The following is a 14273-nucleotide window of genomic DNA, read 5'->3' as shown; positions in this document are numbered from 1 at the left end:
ATTAATAATCTAATGATGTCATATATAATAATATATCAGTCAGAGGGACCAAACCACTACTTTTACTGCAATACTTTAACTACATCAAGCTCATAATACTTATGTACTTTTACTGTACTTAAGTAGGATTTTTCATGCAGGACTTTTACTTGTAATGCAGTATTTTTAAATTGTTGTATTGATACTTTTACTAAGTAAAGGATCTGAGTTCTGCCATCGCTAACCATCATTCACTCAGAGCCCAAAAGTGATGTTTAAAGTCTGACCAACAGTCTAAAAAACTACAAAGAAATTCAGTTTACAGAGAGAAAAGTGGCACATTTTCCATTATGTTTTGCTTTTTAACTTGATAAATAGCACAGAAATCTTCCCAAGTGTTTACACAGCCAGTAAATCAATGTAAAAAAGAGATAATAATGATGGAAAAGGTATTTATGGGCTGATGTCAGAGGTTATCACACCTACGCTTTTCACATTACAATACAAAATTTATAAAATGTATGAACAAGCTACATTTTTCAATTTAAAAGTCATATCAATTATTAAAAATATATTCTTGCAAAAGCCATGCATATACCCACATTATGTGATCATATTCTATTTAATGTTTTACAATATTTTACTATTTTTTGAAATTGTTATTGTTATTTACACAATATAAAAATCACGCAGATCATTGTTAATATATTATAATCTGATCAAACTGTTTTTTTCTGTCACTTATTGTTTATTTTTATGGTCAAACTTTTTTACTAATTGTTTATTTTCATTTGATTTTGATTTGTAAAGCACTTTGGGCTGCTTCTTTGAATGAAAGGTGCTATACAAATAAAATTATTATATTATTAGTTTATGTTTGTCATTTCATAAACACTAACACTAATTCTGTAATAATTCTTAAATCTGTCTGCTGTTGGAAACGGAGTGAGACCTCTTTGTTTCTTCCTCTTGTGAGCAAAATTCTGTATTATAGACGATCTTTGATTCAGGACTCTGATTCTTTTAACAGAATCAGAGTTTCTTAAACAGAAACTCGATTTAAACCGTTAAAATAAAACACATGCTGTATTTTCTTCTTCATAAAGTAAGAAGAAATATATTTTTGTAAGTCAACACTTTCTACTCTCAGCCTACAGATTATTGTTGAGTAAAAACACGACGGTCTCACGTTCCTAGCGGGATTGTTTCTCACCGGACATTTAATGCAGATGGACCCGAAGCAACATGACAGCCGTTAATGAAAACACGGCTCTAAATGTGGGAGATGGAGCAGAAAGTGACGACGAGGCCAAACTACAGATGTTAAAAGGCAAGATAGTAAATTAACCGGTTAATTTGTCGTTAATATTGACGTCAGCAGTCGGCAGGTTCCGCCGTTTGTTGTGATTTTACAGCGTTTTTCACTCTGAGGTCACTGCAATGTCGACCTGTGTGTGTCCCCTCTTTATCACAGCTAACTCCGCGTAAAAATCTTGCATTTTAATGTTTATTTGGTTATTGAGAAACAAAAATAACCTGTTAAAACATCAGAGGGTCGTTTCTGGATTTGTTGTTTCCTCCTACACAGATTATCTTCTTATTGTCTTGCAGAGAGAGACTGTGACGCCAAACTCCATTTAAAACTTTTACAGTTTAAGGTTTCTGTACCTATCAAAAATTACGCATGAGACATAAAATATAACTAGACTTTATTTCTGAAACATTACGTTCTTCTGTTCAATTCGGCTCAGTATAAACCACCAAGCAGTCCTCAATGGAGGAAGTGTTGGTTGTTCAATTATATGAGTCCAGAATGAAAACGTGGCTGCAGACCAGTTTTGTATCATGTTTTGTGAAGTCAGGTGTCTTTCCAAGGGATCTTTCATGGTCAAATATTGTAATGGAGTCTGACAGATTCACATCTTGTTAAAGTTGGTTTAATTTGATGATATGTTATTTCCTTAATGGTTGTAGTTTCCTTCTGCACATGTATGTTCTTTATCCAGTCATAGAGAGATACTGTGACGCCAGACTACATTCAACAACTGTACAATTTAATGTTTGTTTGGTTATGGACTGAACCACATGAGCCCTAAACTATGACTTTTGACTGTTTCCTGTCATATCATGTTCTCTGTTCAGGATTTCTGAAGTTCCCAGAAAAGAGTCGGATGAGTTTCCACAGATTTCCTTTCACTGAAAGTGTCTCAAGTTCTCACCTGACTTCCTGTGTGCAGGTGCAGCGTTCCTGACCACGGTGGCGTCTGCAGGGATGATGGCAGGATTTGGTTCCACGTTAGCGCTGGCCAAGAAAAAAAGCCCAAACTGGTTTAATAAGGTAAAGTTCCTCCTGCAGGAGTGTCGAGAAAATCAAGTCTTCATTGTCGCTTTTCATTCAGAATTTGCTTCATATTCTAAGAGGATCCTTCCTGCTGTTTTTACCACACAGATGACAAAATTAGCTTTTCTGATGACTGATGGACGAACGCTTTATCGTCAATGTTCCTCGATTACTTGAACTGTATCATTAAACATTAGAGCGCAAAACATTCATTGATAAAGTCAATGGACAGACGATTAATCAACAACTATCGATCTGTGAATTATCTCAGTTGTTTTCTTAGCAAAAATGACTAAACGTTTTCTGTCTCCAGTTTCTCCAGTTTGAGGATTTACTGCTTTTCTCTGTTTTATATGATTGTAACGAGGTGTCACGTTGGACTCTGGTACATTATATAGACTAAAACAATCTGCAGATAATTGAAATAAGGCTGCAACTAATGATTATTTTCATTATCGATTTATCTGTTGATTATTTTGTCAATTAATCGATTAATCGTTTGGTTTATTAAATGTCAGAAAATAGTGAGAAATGACTTGAAGTATTAATCAATTAACTAAGAGCTGCAACGATTAGTTGAGCAGCTATTTTGATAATTTATTAATCATTTTATTCACTTTTCAAGCAAAAAAGCCAAAAAATTCTTTGGTTTCGGCTCCTGAAATGTGAATATTTGATGCTTTAAAGACGTCACATTGGAGTCGGAGCTTGACATTGTATTGACTAAAATAAACTGCAGATTAATCGCTAATGAAAGTAGGGCTGCAACCAATGATTATTCTCACTATCGATTCATCTGTCAATGATTTTTTCGATTAATCGTTTGGTTTAAATGTCTTCGTGTTGCCTTTTCTGTCCGACCAAAAGTCTAAAACCTTCATATATTCAATTTACTGTCATTTATGTCAAAGAAAAGCAACAAAACTTCATAATAAAGCAGCTGGGAACAATGAATTCTGCATTTTTGCCAGAAAAAATAACTGAAACGATGAATTGATCATGGAAACAGTTGCCAGTTCTCTTTCTGTTGATTGACTAATCTATTAGTTGTTTCAGCTCTGAATGAAAATAATCTTTAGTTGCAGCTAATTAAAACTAAACTGATCAAACTAATCCTTTAATTGACTAATTCTCTCAGGCAGCACAAGCTGATAGTTGAAGTATCTACGGTTGTGTGCGAGAAGCGAACGACGGTTGTTTACATGGAGTTCAGCGAGTTATTGACGCCGCCGTGTGATTTAGTTTTTCTCATTTGCAGCGCCGTCGAATGATTGGAAACAACAACAAGCGTCCGCGATGACGTCTGCTTTAACCTCCTGACTCATCAGGTGCAGACGTGATGGAAAAAAAACGTCGCGACACATTCCTCCAGAGGTCGACCCGAAAATAGTCCGCAGAAGAAACTTTCCATGAAATTTCAGCATTTTCAATCCACGGCCTCAAACTGGGGGACTTGATCTCATCCTGTTAACTGGAACCGTGCGATTATTGGCTGCTCACAGGATCCCATTAAACATGACGCACACGGACACCAGCGGCCTGTTTGTGTCCGAGATAAACTTAGCGTCAGGGGACAACGGAGCGCTTGTTCCCGGAGTCTATTTCCGTCACAGACTGGTCTTTGTCGTCTACGTCGAAGCCCCTCAGCCCCCGGAGGACTGAGCTAAAATTTTAAAAATGTGAAATGTGATTAAACGTGGAGCCGCACGTGGTGTCGAAGTCGCTGCGTCGCTCCACTTCTGTCTCTGAAGCTTCTACTGGAGCTTCATGAAAACTGCTGATTTTAAACAGTTTGGACAATAAGACTTTATGACAGTGTTTGAGTCACATATTTATATGTATTAACACTGTTTTATAACAACTATGTGGCCAAAAGTATCTGGACACGAATCTTGAAATGAGTTTAATTACATTTACGTTTAAAATAGAAACTTTAAATGTAAAAGCAGGAAACAAAAGATGTAAAGTGATGTTCAGACACAATCAATAAATTAAATAACAAAAAGTAAAGTCTTAGTTTTGCGATTCAATTTTAAAACTTAATTATTAATTTATTAATTAAAGACAGATTGAGGAAACTATTTTAATTTTATATTTTTTATTATTCTACTTTTTCAGAGTTTAGTCATACTTAATTTAAATGCTATTTTAATGAATCAATTAATTGACACAATAGTCTATAATTATTCTAGTGACACACTTCAGCCTCCGTACGACTGACACGTTTCAGTTTAATAACCAGTGTTATTGATCAAGAGTAATAAATATCAATGGATATTTGTCACTTTTATAATTCATATTTGAAAGGAATATTAAGTAAATATTTTTTTATATTTTTTATCATGGTGAAAATGTGCTTCCTCATTTTTATTTGTATTATGTTGTATTTTTAAATTTTAATATTTATATATATTTTATTTGTATTAGTTGCTCTGAGTTTGTTCTGTTATTTATTGTTCGATTAAATCTCCTGTTAAGGTTAAAATGTATTTGATTAATCTTTATTATTATTATTATTATTATTATTATTGTTATTATCTTTAAGAACCACTACCCTATCCTACATTAAAATAATTTATTACACTATTGCTCCATATTATGTCATAACACTTCCGTATCATTTGTTCTATATTTCATTTATATATTTATAGCTGTTTGTTCATGTTAGATTTATATTTTTCAATATGAAAGAGTTAAAAATAAACACATATTTCTAATATACTTTATCTAGTATTTCACTTAAATCATAATATTTTATTTCATAAACACTGTTTTCAGGATAATGCACATGGTTTTCTATATTTGATATATAGAAAATTTAAACTTTTAAACTGCAGCTGAACTTTTTCTTCTTCTATTTCTTTCTTGTTTTATTTTTTCTCTGCTGCTCTTTTTCTTCAGATTTATTTAGTTAAGAAAAGTCAAGTTGAGGCTAAAATAAAAACCTAAAATGAGGTCAACAGTAGAATAATTCTGCTACATACCAGGGTCAGGGTCAAAGGTCAGAGGTCACAGACAGACTCTGTATTCATGTGACTCAAAAAGCAGCAAAAAACTCCAGAAACTGAACTTTTTTTTTTTTTTTTTCCAGAAAACTGATGAAGTTTAATCACATTCAGCCTGATGAAGCTCAGAGTGTAAAACATGTTTCCTCCTCAGCTCTGTGGAATCTGACCTTTGACCTCTGAGACACAGAAAATGTCGTATTAAAAGTTAATTATGTGTCTGTAAATCAATGGTGGAAAGTAACTAAGTACATTTACTTAAGTACTGTACTTAAGTGTAATACTTTAACTACATCAAGCTGATAATACTTATGTACTTTTACTTAAGTAGGATTTTTCATGCAGGACTTTTACTTGTACTGGAGTATTTTTACTTTGCTGTATTGGTACTTTTACTGAAGTAAAGGATCTGAATACTTCTTCCATCACTGCTGTAAATATTCTGACCTCTTCTTTGTCCTGATGAGACTTTTATTAAAAATTTAGATACAGAACTACTGATGACATTATTTGTTCTAGTGAAAGTGAGTTTTCAGAAATGATTTAAATGTCTGTTTATTTCTCTGGTTCCTGACGTCATCGTTTCTTCCGCAGGGCGTCATGGCGACGGCGGCGGTCCCGGAGAGCGGGGCGTCTCTGGCCCTCAGAGCTCTGGGTTGGGGCTCTCTGTACGCCTGGTGTGGAGTCGGTCTGCTCAGCTTCAGTGTGTGGAAAGCCCTGGGAGTTCACAGCGTACGTATCAGCAGACCCACAATTCACTGATGTGTTCTCGCAGTAATGAATTTGATGTGTTTGTTACTGTTAGACAGCAACTCGTTATGTAACACGTTAGTCTGCAAACGACCAGACGCTTCATGCTTCAGTCTTCAGACTGTGGAGGATTAAATGACCTCCAGCTGACAGTTTTATCTCTTCATGGTGCCAACAATAATTACTCCAAAAAAACATCCCATAAATAAACCACTGCTAAAAAAAGAGATTTCAAGATTAAAGAGAAAATATTTTAATACTATTAAAACACTTTTAAATGCTAAAAAAAGGATGAAAAGCTGTAAAAATTCAAGACTGAATTTGAAATATTTCAAGAAAAATTGTAAAACTGCAAGAAAAGTAAATGTTTTAATAAAAAAGTCGAACAATTTCAATAATAATAATAAATAATAATATTTCCAGCATAGAGGTGAAATACTTCAATGTCCTAACATTGAATTAAATATCAAGAATAAAGTAAAAGTTTTTTTTAAGTCAAAATATTTCAAGGATAAAATTGTAAAATTGTGAGAATAAAGCTGAAATATTTACAGATCAAAAGTCCTGAAATTTAAAGATGGTTTATAGAGAAAATATATATGTCAGTAAAAAGTCAGTATAAAGTCAGTATTTTGAGAAACATCGTAAATCAAGTTGAAATATTTCAAGATTACAGTCCTTCATTTTTAAGAATAACAAGAATAAAGTACATTCAAGAAATGTTGTAATATTTAATATATTCATATATTCATTCATATATTCATATTTCAAGAATGAGAATTAAGTCAAAATATTTTGAGAAAGATCATAAAATTTCATGAATAAAGTTGATATTCTTGATATTTCAAGAGGAAAAACTTCAAGAATGAAGTACAAATGTTTTAAAGAAAAAAATAGTAAATTGTGAAAATACAATTAAAATATTTTGAGAAATGTAAAAATTTACAAATAAAGTTTAAATATTTCAAGAAAAAAAAGTTGGAATATTTCGAGAAATCCTAAAATTCCAGGAATATGAATAAAATGAAAAAATATTTCAAGAAAAGTTGTGAAAATTTCAGCTGTGAAAGTGAAAATATTTTGATAAAAATGACGTCAGAAACAAGTTGAACTTAAAGGATCAGTTCACCACGTTTTCACATCTCTAAAGAGATAAAATAGATTTTATGAAATTTAATTGTGTTTAACAGCCAAAACCAGAAGTGATGTCGTTTACTGAACGTATTTTTACCAATTAAAGACAAAAGTTTGTAGTTTTCTGACTGATCTTCATCTCTTCAGTTGTCAGAGTTCAGACAGAAGATGCAGTCCTTCTTCCCGTCCATCCCGAAGACCCCCGAGGCTGCTGGATCTGAACCTCTGGACTGGGACTCCGTCTTCAAGTCCAAGTGATGAACGGACAAGACACAAAGACTAAAAACAACAGAATTTACAGCTGCTGCAGCTGTTCAGACTGTTTGTGTTGATTTCTGTGGAGGCTGCAGAAACCGGAGAATCCTCTGGACCAGTTTATCTTCACTTCTGGTTCCCAGTGTTTCTCCAGTTTATAAAGATGTTGTCTGACTGAGCTCTCCCGGCTCGGAGGGCGGTGTCTTTTGGTCGGTTTCAACAGGTGTAGATTGAATTTCTGTGTTTGAACAGTTGGAAGTGAAATCAGCTCCGACTGTCGGACTGAAAGGACGAAACGCATCGCTTGAAGACTTGGTGGTGTGTTCGAGTAAAATCTGACAAATGAAAACAAATCAGTGTTTTCATGACTGTCACGTTTGTGTACTTCCCATCTTCTCAGAGGACGGGTATCATTTCCTACACGTCGCGTGTCCTTGAACGCACCACGAAGAAAATGCCAAACAACAATAATGTAATTTTGACAACAATAAAAGTGGATGTAATTGTCAGTAAGTTTCAGTTCTTCACAGACTGATTTTAATAGAAATAAACAAAAAGAAATCAATGTGATTGATGGTTTGGAAGCTGATCAGCTGGAATATTGTTACTGGTTCATGCTGTAAGTTAAAAGTCTGTTGGATGCTTGTAAAGCTAATGTTGGCATCTTAAAATGTTAATATGTAATAAATATAAAAACATTTCTTATTTTAATGACAAGTGTGTTAATTTTGTGTCTCTGAATGTTTCACTTGTGAGCTGGTTTGTTTCTATTTGGAGTTTTTTTCTAAAATATCTCAATAAATATAAAATAAATCAAATTTAGCTTCACAATTCACATTTTCTTGCAGTTTGTTTTTAAAGCTATGACATCACTGTAAAGTGAAGCCTTTATTTAATAATAATAATAATAATAATAATAATAATGATGATAATAGTGACTGCTCAGCACGTTTCTCTTGAAGCTCTGGATCAAAATGAAACAGTTGTGTTGAAATCACTGTTTAGAAGCATTAGATACTCAAATTGGCGACATCTGCTGATTAACTACTGTTATTACATTTGTATAGAAGGATTAAAGGACACATTCTTCCAGGTCTATATTTATATTCTTATTTATATTTCTACTGGAATATCTTTGCATGATTTACAGTTAAAAACTCCTTATTTGTCTCATATCGGCTGTTTATGCAGCCCCTCACAAGATCAAATAATAATTAAATGCTGCTTCTGCACCAACTCATCAGTAATAATAATACACTTTATTAAACGTATTACATATATCAGCCACACGATTTTCTGCAAAACCACTACTTTTACTGCAATACTTTACATTTTGCTGATAATACTTATGTACATTTACTTGTAATGGACTATTGTTACATTGCTGTATTGGTACTTTTACTTGACCTGAGTACTTCTTCCACCACTGTTATCAACTGTCTCCATACTATAAAAAAAAACCTGGAAACTTTTTTAAATTGTAGAAACCATCAGATTAATTTAGTAAAAATGTTTCCAGAGCTGCAAAGTGAAACCTGCCTCACAGAAATAGTCTGGTTTATAAATATTTCAGCCTGCAGCAGTGTGAAATGCAGTTATTTCTGCTGCTGCTGCTGCGTTCAGTCTTCAGACGGACAGAACGAAGACGCCGTCACGACGAGTCTCACATCAAAGTGATGACCTTTCACACTGATAACAACACGACTCTAAATATAAACATGTTGGTGTTTACATGTCGTGTCTGAACCACCGGTGGAAGTATTCAGATCCTTTACTTCCCTAAAAGTACTAATACAACAATGTAAAAATGCTCCATTAAAAGTAAAAGTCCTGTATGAAAAATCCTACTACAGTAAAAAGTATTATGAGCTTGATGTAGTTAAAGTATTGCAGTAAAAGTAGTGGTTTGGTCCCTCTGACTGATATATATAGTATACATATGTAGTACATAGTATATGTACTATATATGTAGTGGAGTGGAAGTATAAAGTAGCATCAAATGGAAATACTCAAGTAAAGTACAAGTACCTCCAAATTGTACTTAAGTAGACTACTTGAGTAAATGTAAAGTAAAGTAAAACTTTAGTTGATGTACTATTCAGGAATTGAGAATTAGCGTCACATTTATGAGCTTTGGTGCCAGAAAGGCATTCTGGGAAATGTAAGAAATTTCCATTTGTTGAAAGTAGACTGATTTTACGAGGAGAGGGGCGAGTTGAAGATCACAGACTGATGATGAAACTGAAGATCTGTGGAGACAAACAGGAGCTGGAGGAGTAAAAAATGATGAAAGCAAATGTTTTCCTTTTTCATCATCGTTATTTTAAAGAATATAAAGTTTCAGGAGGGTTGAAGTTCATCACAGCAGCTGTATAAATATCCCTAGTGATCAAAACTCCAATAAAAACATAAGTGAGTTCATGTTAACTAGCTAATGTTGGCATGTTAATAAGCTAATGTTAGCATTTAACCATGATACTCATACAAAGCTAGGATGTGAGTGTTGCATTACAATAAACAGGCCAACTGTGACTATCTTAAAATACTAACTTTAGCATCCAATGCTAATATTAACACTCGCTAACTTTGTGTTTCTACTATAAAGAAACGTGTTTTAATTTGGACCTCAGGGCAAAGCACAGCTGAGCCTCATTAGCCTGTTAGCCCGCTAACCTCTGTTGTGATTTAAACTGGAAGCAAATGTTAGCATCTTAATGTTCCAACATTAGCATTCAGCTCAAACAAAGCTGAACCAAAAGCGCACACGAGCCTGACAAAGTCAAAATTAGTCTGATAGCATAGAACTAAGCCTGACAAGCTAAGCCTAAAATGTCCTAAAGTGGCAACCGTACAGAGATTTAAGTTTTATGACTACTGTTAGAGTAAAAAAAAAACATTATAAAGACTAAAATTGAAATATTTTGAGAGGAATGTCAGGAGAATAAAGTCATAATTTTGAGAAAAATGCCACATTAAGATTTTTTTAATATTACTAATTAAGTTGTAATATTTTGAGATTTTAATTGTAAACAGGTGAGTCTTTCAGCTTTTACGTTCCAAATGAGTTTTTCTCTTGACAAATCGTAACTTTATCAGAGAATTATGGAATTATGACTTTCTCCAGTAATTTTGTGTCATAAAACAGACATATTATGACTTTTCCTCATAAAATTACAACTTTGTCATATTGATTTTTTATTTGTAAGATTATAACTTTATTCTTAAAATAGTTTTTTTGTGTAAAAATGTGACTTTTCACACATAAAAGTGAATTTAGTCTTATATGACTTTTCACATGTAGATTTATTACTGAAATATGACTCATGTACATTTATGTACTTTTTGAAGATGTTATTTCACTTTCTAAAAGTATAACTTTATTCTTCAAATATTATGACTATTTTTTTGAAATTGTGGCTATTCTCAGAATATGACATTACTTTTAAAAGTATAACTTGAATCTTAAAATTTTATGGCTTTTCACATGTAGATTTATGACTATTTTTGAAATATGACTATGTGTAAATTTATGTACTTTTTAAAAATGTTTATTTTATTTTTACAAGTATAACTTTATTCTTCAAATATTATGTCTATTATTTTAAATTGTAACTATTCTCAGAATATGACATTACTTTCAAAAGAATAACTTTATTCTTAAAATTTTATGGCTTTTCACATGTAGATTTATGACTATTTTTGAAATACAGACTTTTTATGTGTAAATTTATGTACTTTTTAAAAATGTTTATTTTACTTTTAAAAGTATAACTTTATTCTTCAAATGACTTTTTTTTAAAATTATGACAATTCTCAATATGACATTACTTTTAAAAGTATAACTTTAATCTTAAAATATTGACTTTTTATATGTAAAATAATCTCAAATATATTACAACTTTTTGGTAAAATTATAAATTGTATTATTTCATGTGTAATGAGGCCTCCACTGATGTGACTGGAGACTTTTAGTTCCAGGATTAAAGACAGAAATAAATCAAGACTTTCTGTATTTCAACTATAAAGTAAATATTTTGTTCGACCCCGCTCACAAAACCAGCCAAGAGCTGCGTTCACAGTGCTCAACCAGAGTTCATGTACGTTTATTCTTTAACATGTTGTGGAACATTTGAAGATCTCAAGACGGTCAAATCAAACAGGAGACGTTCTGGATGTAGAGATTTTCTTTTTTTTTCTCTCTTTACATTTGTTATAACTGTTTTGAAGTTGTGTCAGTTAGCAATGAGTACAGTCCCGCACCCCGACCTCCTGTACATACAGTCCATCAAATCAGACCCACATCATCTGTCAAAAAAAAAAACATCCTGAAACTGAGATTTTTTTTTTTTTTTACTTTAAATACAGAAAAAGAAAATGTCTCCACCTGCTGGGAAGAGAGAAACTGAATCTTCAGGTGAGCAGAGTTGTGATTATAAATGACAACCGTTAATTAATTATCCAGCTACCGTCAGAGTCATGACACCACCTGCTGGAGCTCAAATGTACATCTTCTATTTACAGGAGGACAATGACAGTGGAGGGAAATTTAGATTTGATTGGTGGAGCAGACATAAAAAGTTCTTAAAAAACAGAAAAAAAAAGTGACGCAGCCCCCTTTTCGCTGGATACTGCTGTGGTTCGGCAAAATACTGATGGTCAAACTGCAAGATGGCCAAATAATTCACATTTAAATCCCCAAAACAAACCGAGAAGTCCTATTGCACCAGAACAAAGTACATGACTGAACATCAGTGTTTTCTCTGTCACACCACATGAGAAAAGAGAGGCCTATCTACAACATGTGTCACTATTTAAATAAATCTGACCACGCCCCCAAAATCAAACTAACCCCCCCCCCCCCCCCCCCCCCAAAAAAAAACAGCCCCGCAAACATAAAGAAACGACCACGTCTGTTTAAAAAACATCAAGGAGCCAGAACCTGAGCGTTCTCCACCGTCACACACTTTGGTTAAAACAAAACAAAAAAAAACAAACTGACAAAAGAATAGAAAATTAAAAATACAAGTATTAAATATTTTTGTATTAAAATTACTTAAAAATCCCAAATAAACATTTGCAGATGGAGCCGAGGAACTTTATATATTCTATATATATTCATTTGTATGTAAAAACCTTTGCGTTCTGTTCTTTAAATAAAAATATAATAGGAGCCAGTTCGTCACATGGGCAGAGCTGCTTCCAGCGTCACTGAGCATGCTCCGTGGCGGTGTTCGTGTCACGAGCGGCCGATCTTAAAGAGTACTTCACACATGATGGCCGCCACCGAGGAGCTGAGCGCGGCTGACAGCGAGATGTCCAGCAGCCGGCTCTCGTACAGAACAAACTCCGTCCGGTTCTCCTCCACCCTCGCCATGGCCAGCAGCGCCTTGGCAGCGTGGCACATCATGTTGATGCTGGGTGGCTCGTGTGGCGAAGCGGCGTGCAGTAGGCTGTGCGGGTTCTGCTGATACTGAGCCATGGCCACGCTGTCTTCCAGGAAGCCGATCAGAGTTCCCACGCTGCCCTTCAGCAGCGCGATGGTCCGCGCCGCCGTGGGGTCGCCCTGCGCCAGGTTGGACAGGACGGCCACCGCCATCTCACGACACACCTGGCTCTTCCTCTCGCCCACGAGGCGCACCAGCGTGGAGAAGAGCTTCTGCTGGCGGCTGAAGGGCGGGGTGGCGAGCAGCAGGTCCACGTTGCAGTCCTGGATGCTCAGCTTGCACAGACACTCCAGCACCAGTCTCTGCGGCGTGAGCGAGGAGAAGCCGCCCGCCGAGGAGAACGGGTCCTGGGCCTCGGCGGACGGGCACACCATCCAGTGCAGCAGCCCGTCCAGGATGGGCAGGCAGATGCTCTCGGGGTACTGCGACAGGTCCAGCTGGCCGGCGATGTTGGCGAGCGTCACCAGCGTGTTCTCCCTGAGCGCCACCAGGCAGTCCCACCACCACTCGTCCCGGCTGCACGCCAGCCCCTGCTCCTCCTCCCGCTGGTAGGTGGGCAGCGTCCGTTTCCTACGGGGGTGGTGGTGGTGCAGCAGCACCAGCCGGCCCAGGATCAGCACCAGGCCGGGGTGCTGCGACATGTCGGCGTCGTTGCCGGGGACGAAGGAGAGGCCGCGCACGATGTTGGCGATGCAGACGCAGCGTTTGGCGAGCGAGTCCTGCCAGGACTCCGCGGTGGACAGCGGAGCCTCGTCCCAGCAGCGAGGCTCGTCCTCCAGCTGGCTGATGGGACTCTGAGACGCCGGTGACCTCTGACCTCTGCACTCTGAAAAACAAAGAACACATAGAAGAAAGTGAGAGAACTGATGACGTAATGTTTATAACCACAGAAGTGCTGCAGATATCTAAAATTTAAAATGAAGAATCAAAACTGGTTTAACATTTTTACCACCACTGGTTTCCAGTGACGATGCACCATTAAAGGGACAGTTCGCCTGTTTTGCTTCAAGGGTGATAAATTACTGATGTTGATGAACAGACTTCAGATTAAATCTCATTAAACAGTTACGGCTCCACCTAGTGGTGCAACAACTGTATTACAACAAACGGTATATTTTCTAACACTGTGCCATCAATCAAATGATCAACAATAAACTAGTTATTAGTATTATTAGTTATCATATTTTTAATAATATCTCATACCCGATTCGTCTATAAAAAACTGAACAAAAAATAAGTCAAACCTCAAATCAGTGTTGCACAAAAACTTTGACTTAACACAAAAATAATAATGACTTAAATCAGAAAATATCTGATCAAGGCATCATTTAACATCATCCCCCCCTTTACCTTGTTGTGGCAGGT

General features: G+C 35.6%; 2 protein-coding genes across 2 annotated transcripts in view; one reads left to right on the top strand and one right to left on the bottom strand.

The window, feature by feature from the left end:
* Nucleotides 1-1188: 1188 nt before the first annotated feature.
* tmem242 (transmembrane protein 242) lies at nt 1189-8181 on the top strand. Its single transcript, XM_044376585.1, has 4 exons — nt 1189-1309; nt 2217-2317; nt 5920-6057; nt 7357-8181. The coding sequence occupies exons 1-4, from the start codon at nt 1225-1227 to the stop codon at nt 7465-7467; spliced, it is 435 nt and encodes a 144-aa protein (XP_044232520.1). The 5' UTR covers nt 1189-1224; the 3' UTR covers nt 7468-8181.
* Nucleotides 8182-11536: 3355 nt separating this feature from the next.
* The window catches only part of arid1b (AT rich interactive domain 1B (SWI1-like)), a 57431-nt gene continuing 54694 nt past the window's right edge, over nt 11537-14273 (bottom strand). Inside the window, exon 23 of the mRNA XM_044376586.1 lies at nt 11537-13739. Within this exon, the coding sequence (XP_044232521.1) occupies nt 12701-13739 (1039 nt within the window). The 3' untranslated portion in view covers nt 11537-12700. The remainder of the gene's footprint in view (nt 13740-14273) is intronic.

The sequence above is a fragment of the Thunnus albacares genome, chromosome 16 (assembly GCF_914725855.1).
Source record: "Thunnus albacares chromosome 16, fThuAlb1.1, whole genome shotgun sequence".
Taxonomy (NCBI): Eukaryota; Metazoa; Chordata; class Actinopteri; order Scombriformes; family Scombridae; genus Thunnus; species Thunnus albacares.
This window is presented reverse-complemented; position numbering and strand designations above follow the sequence as displayed.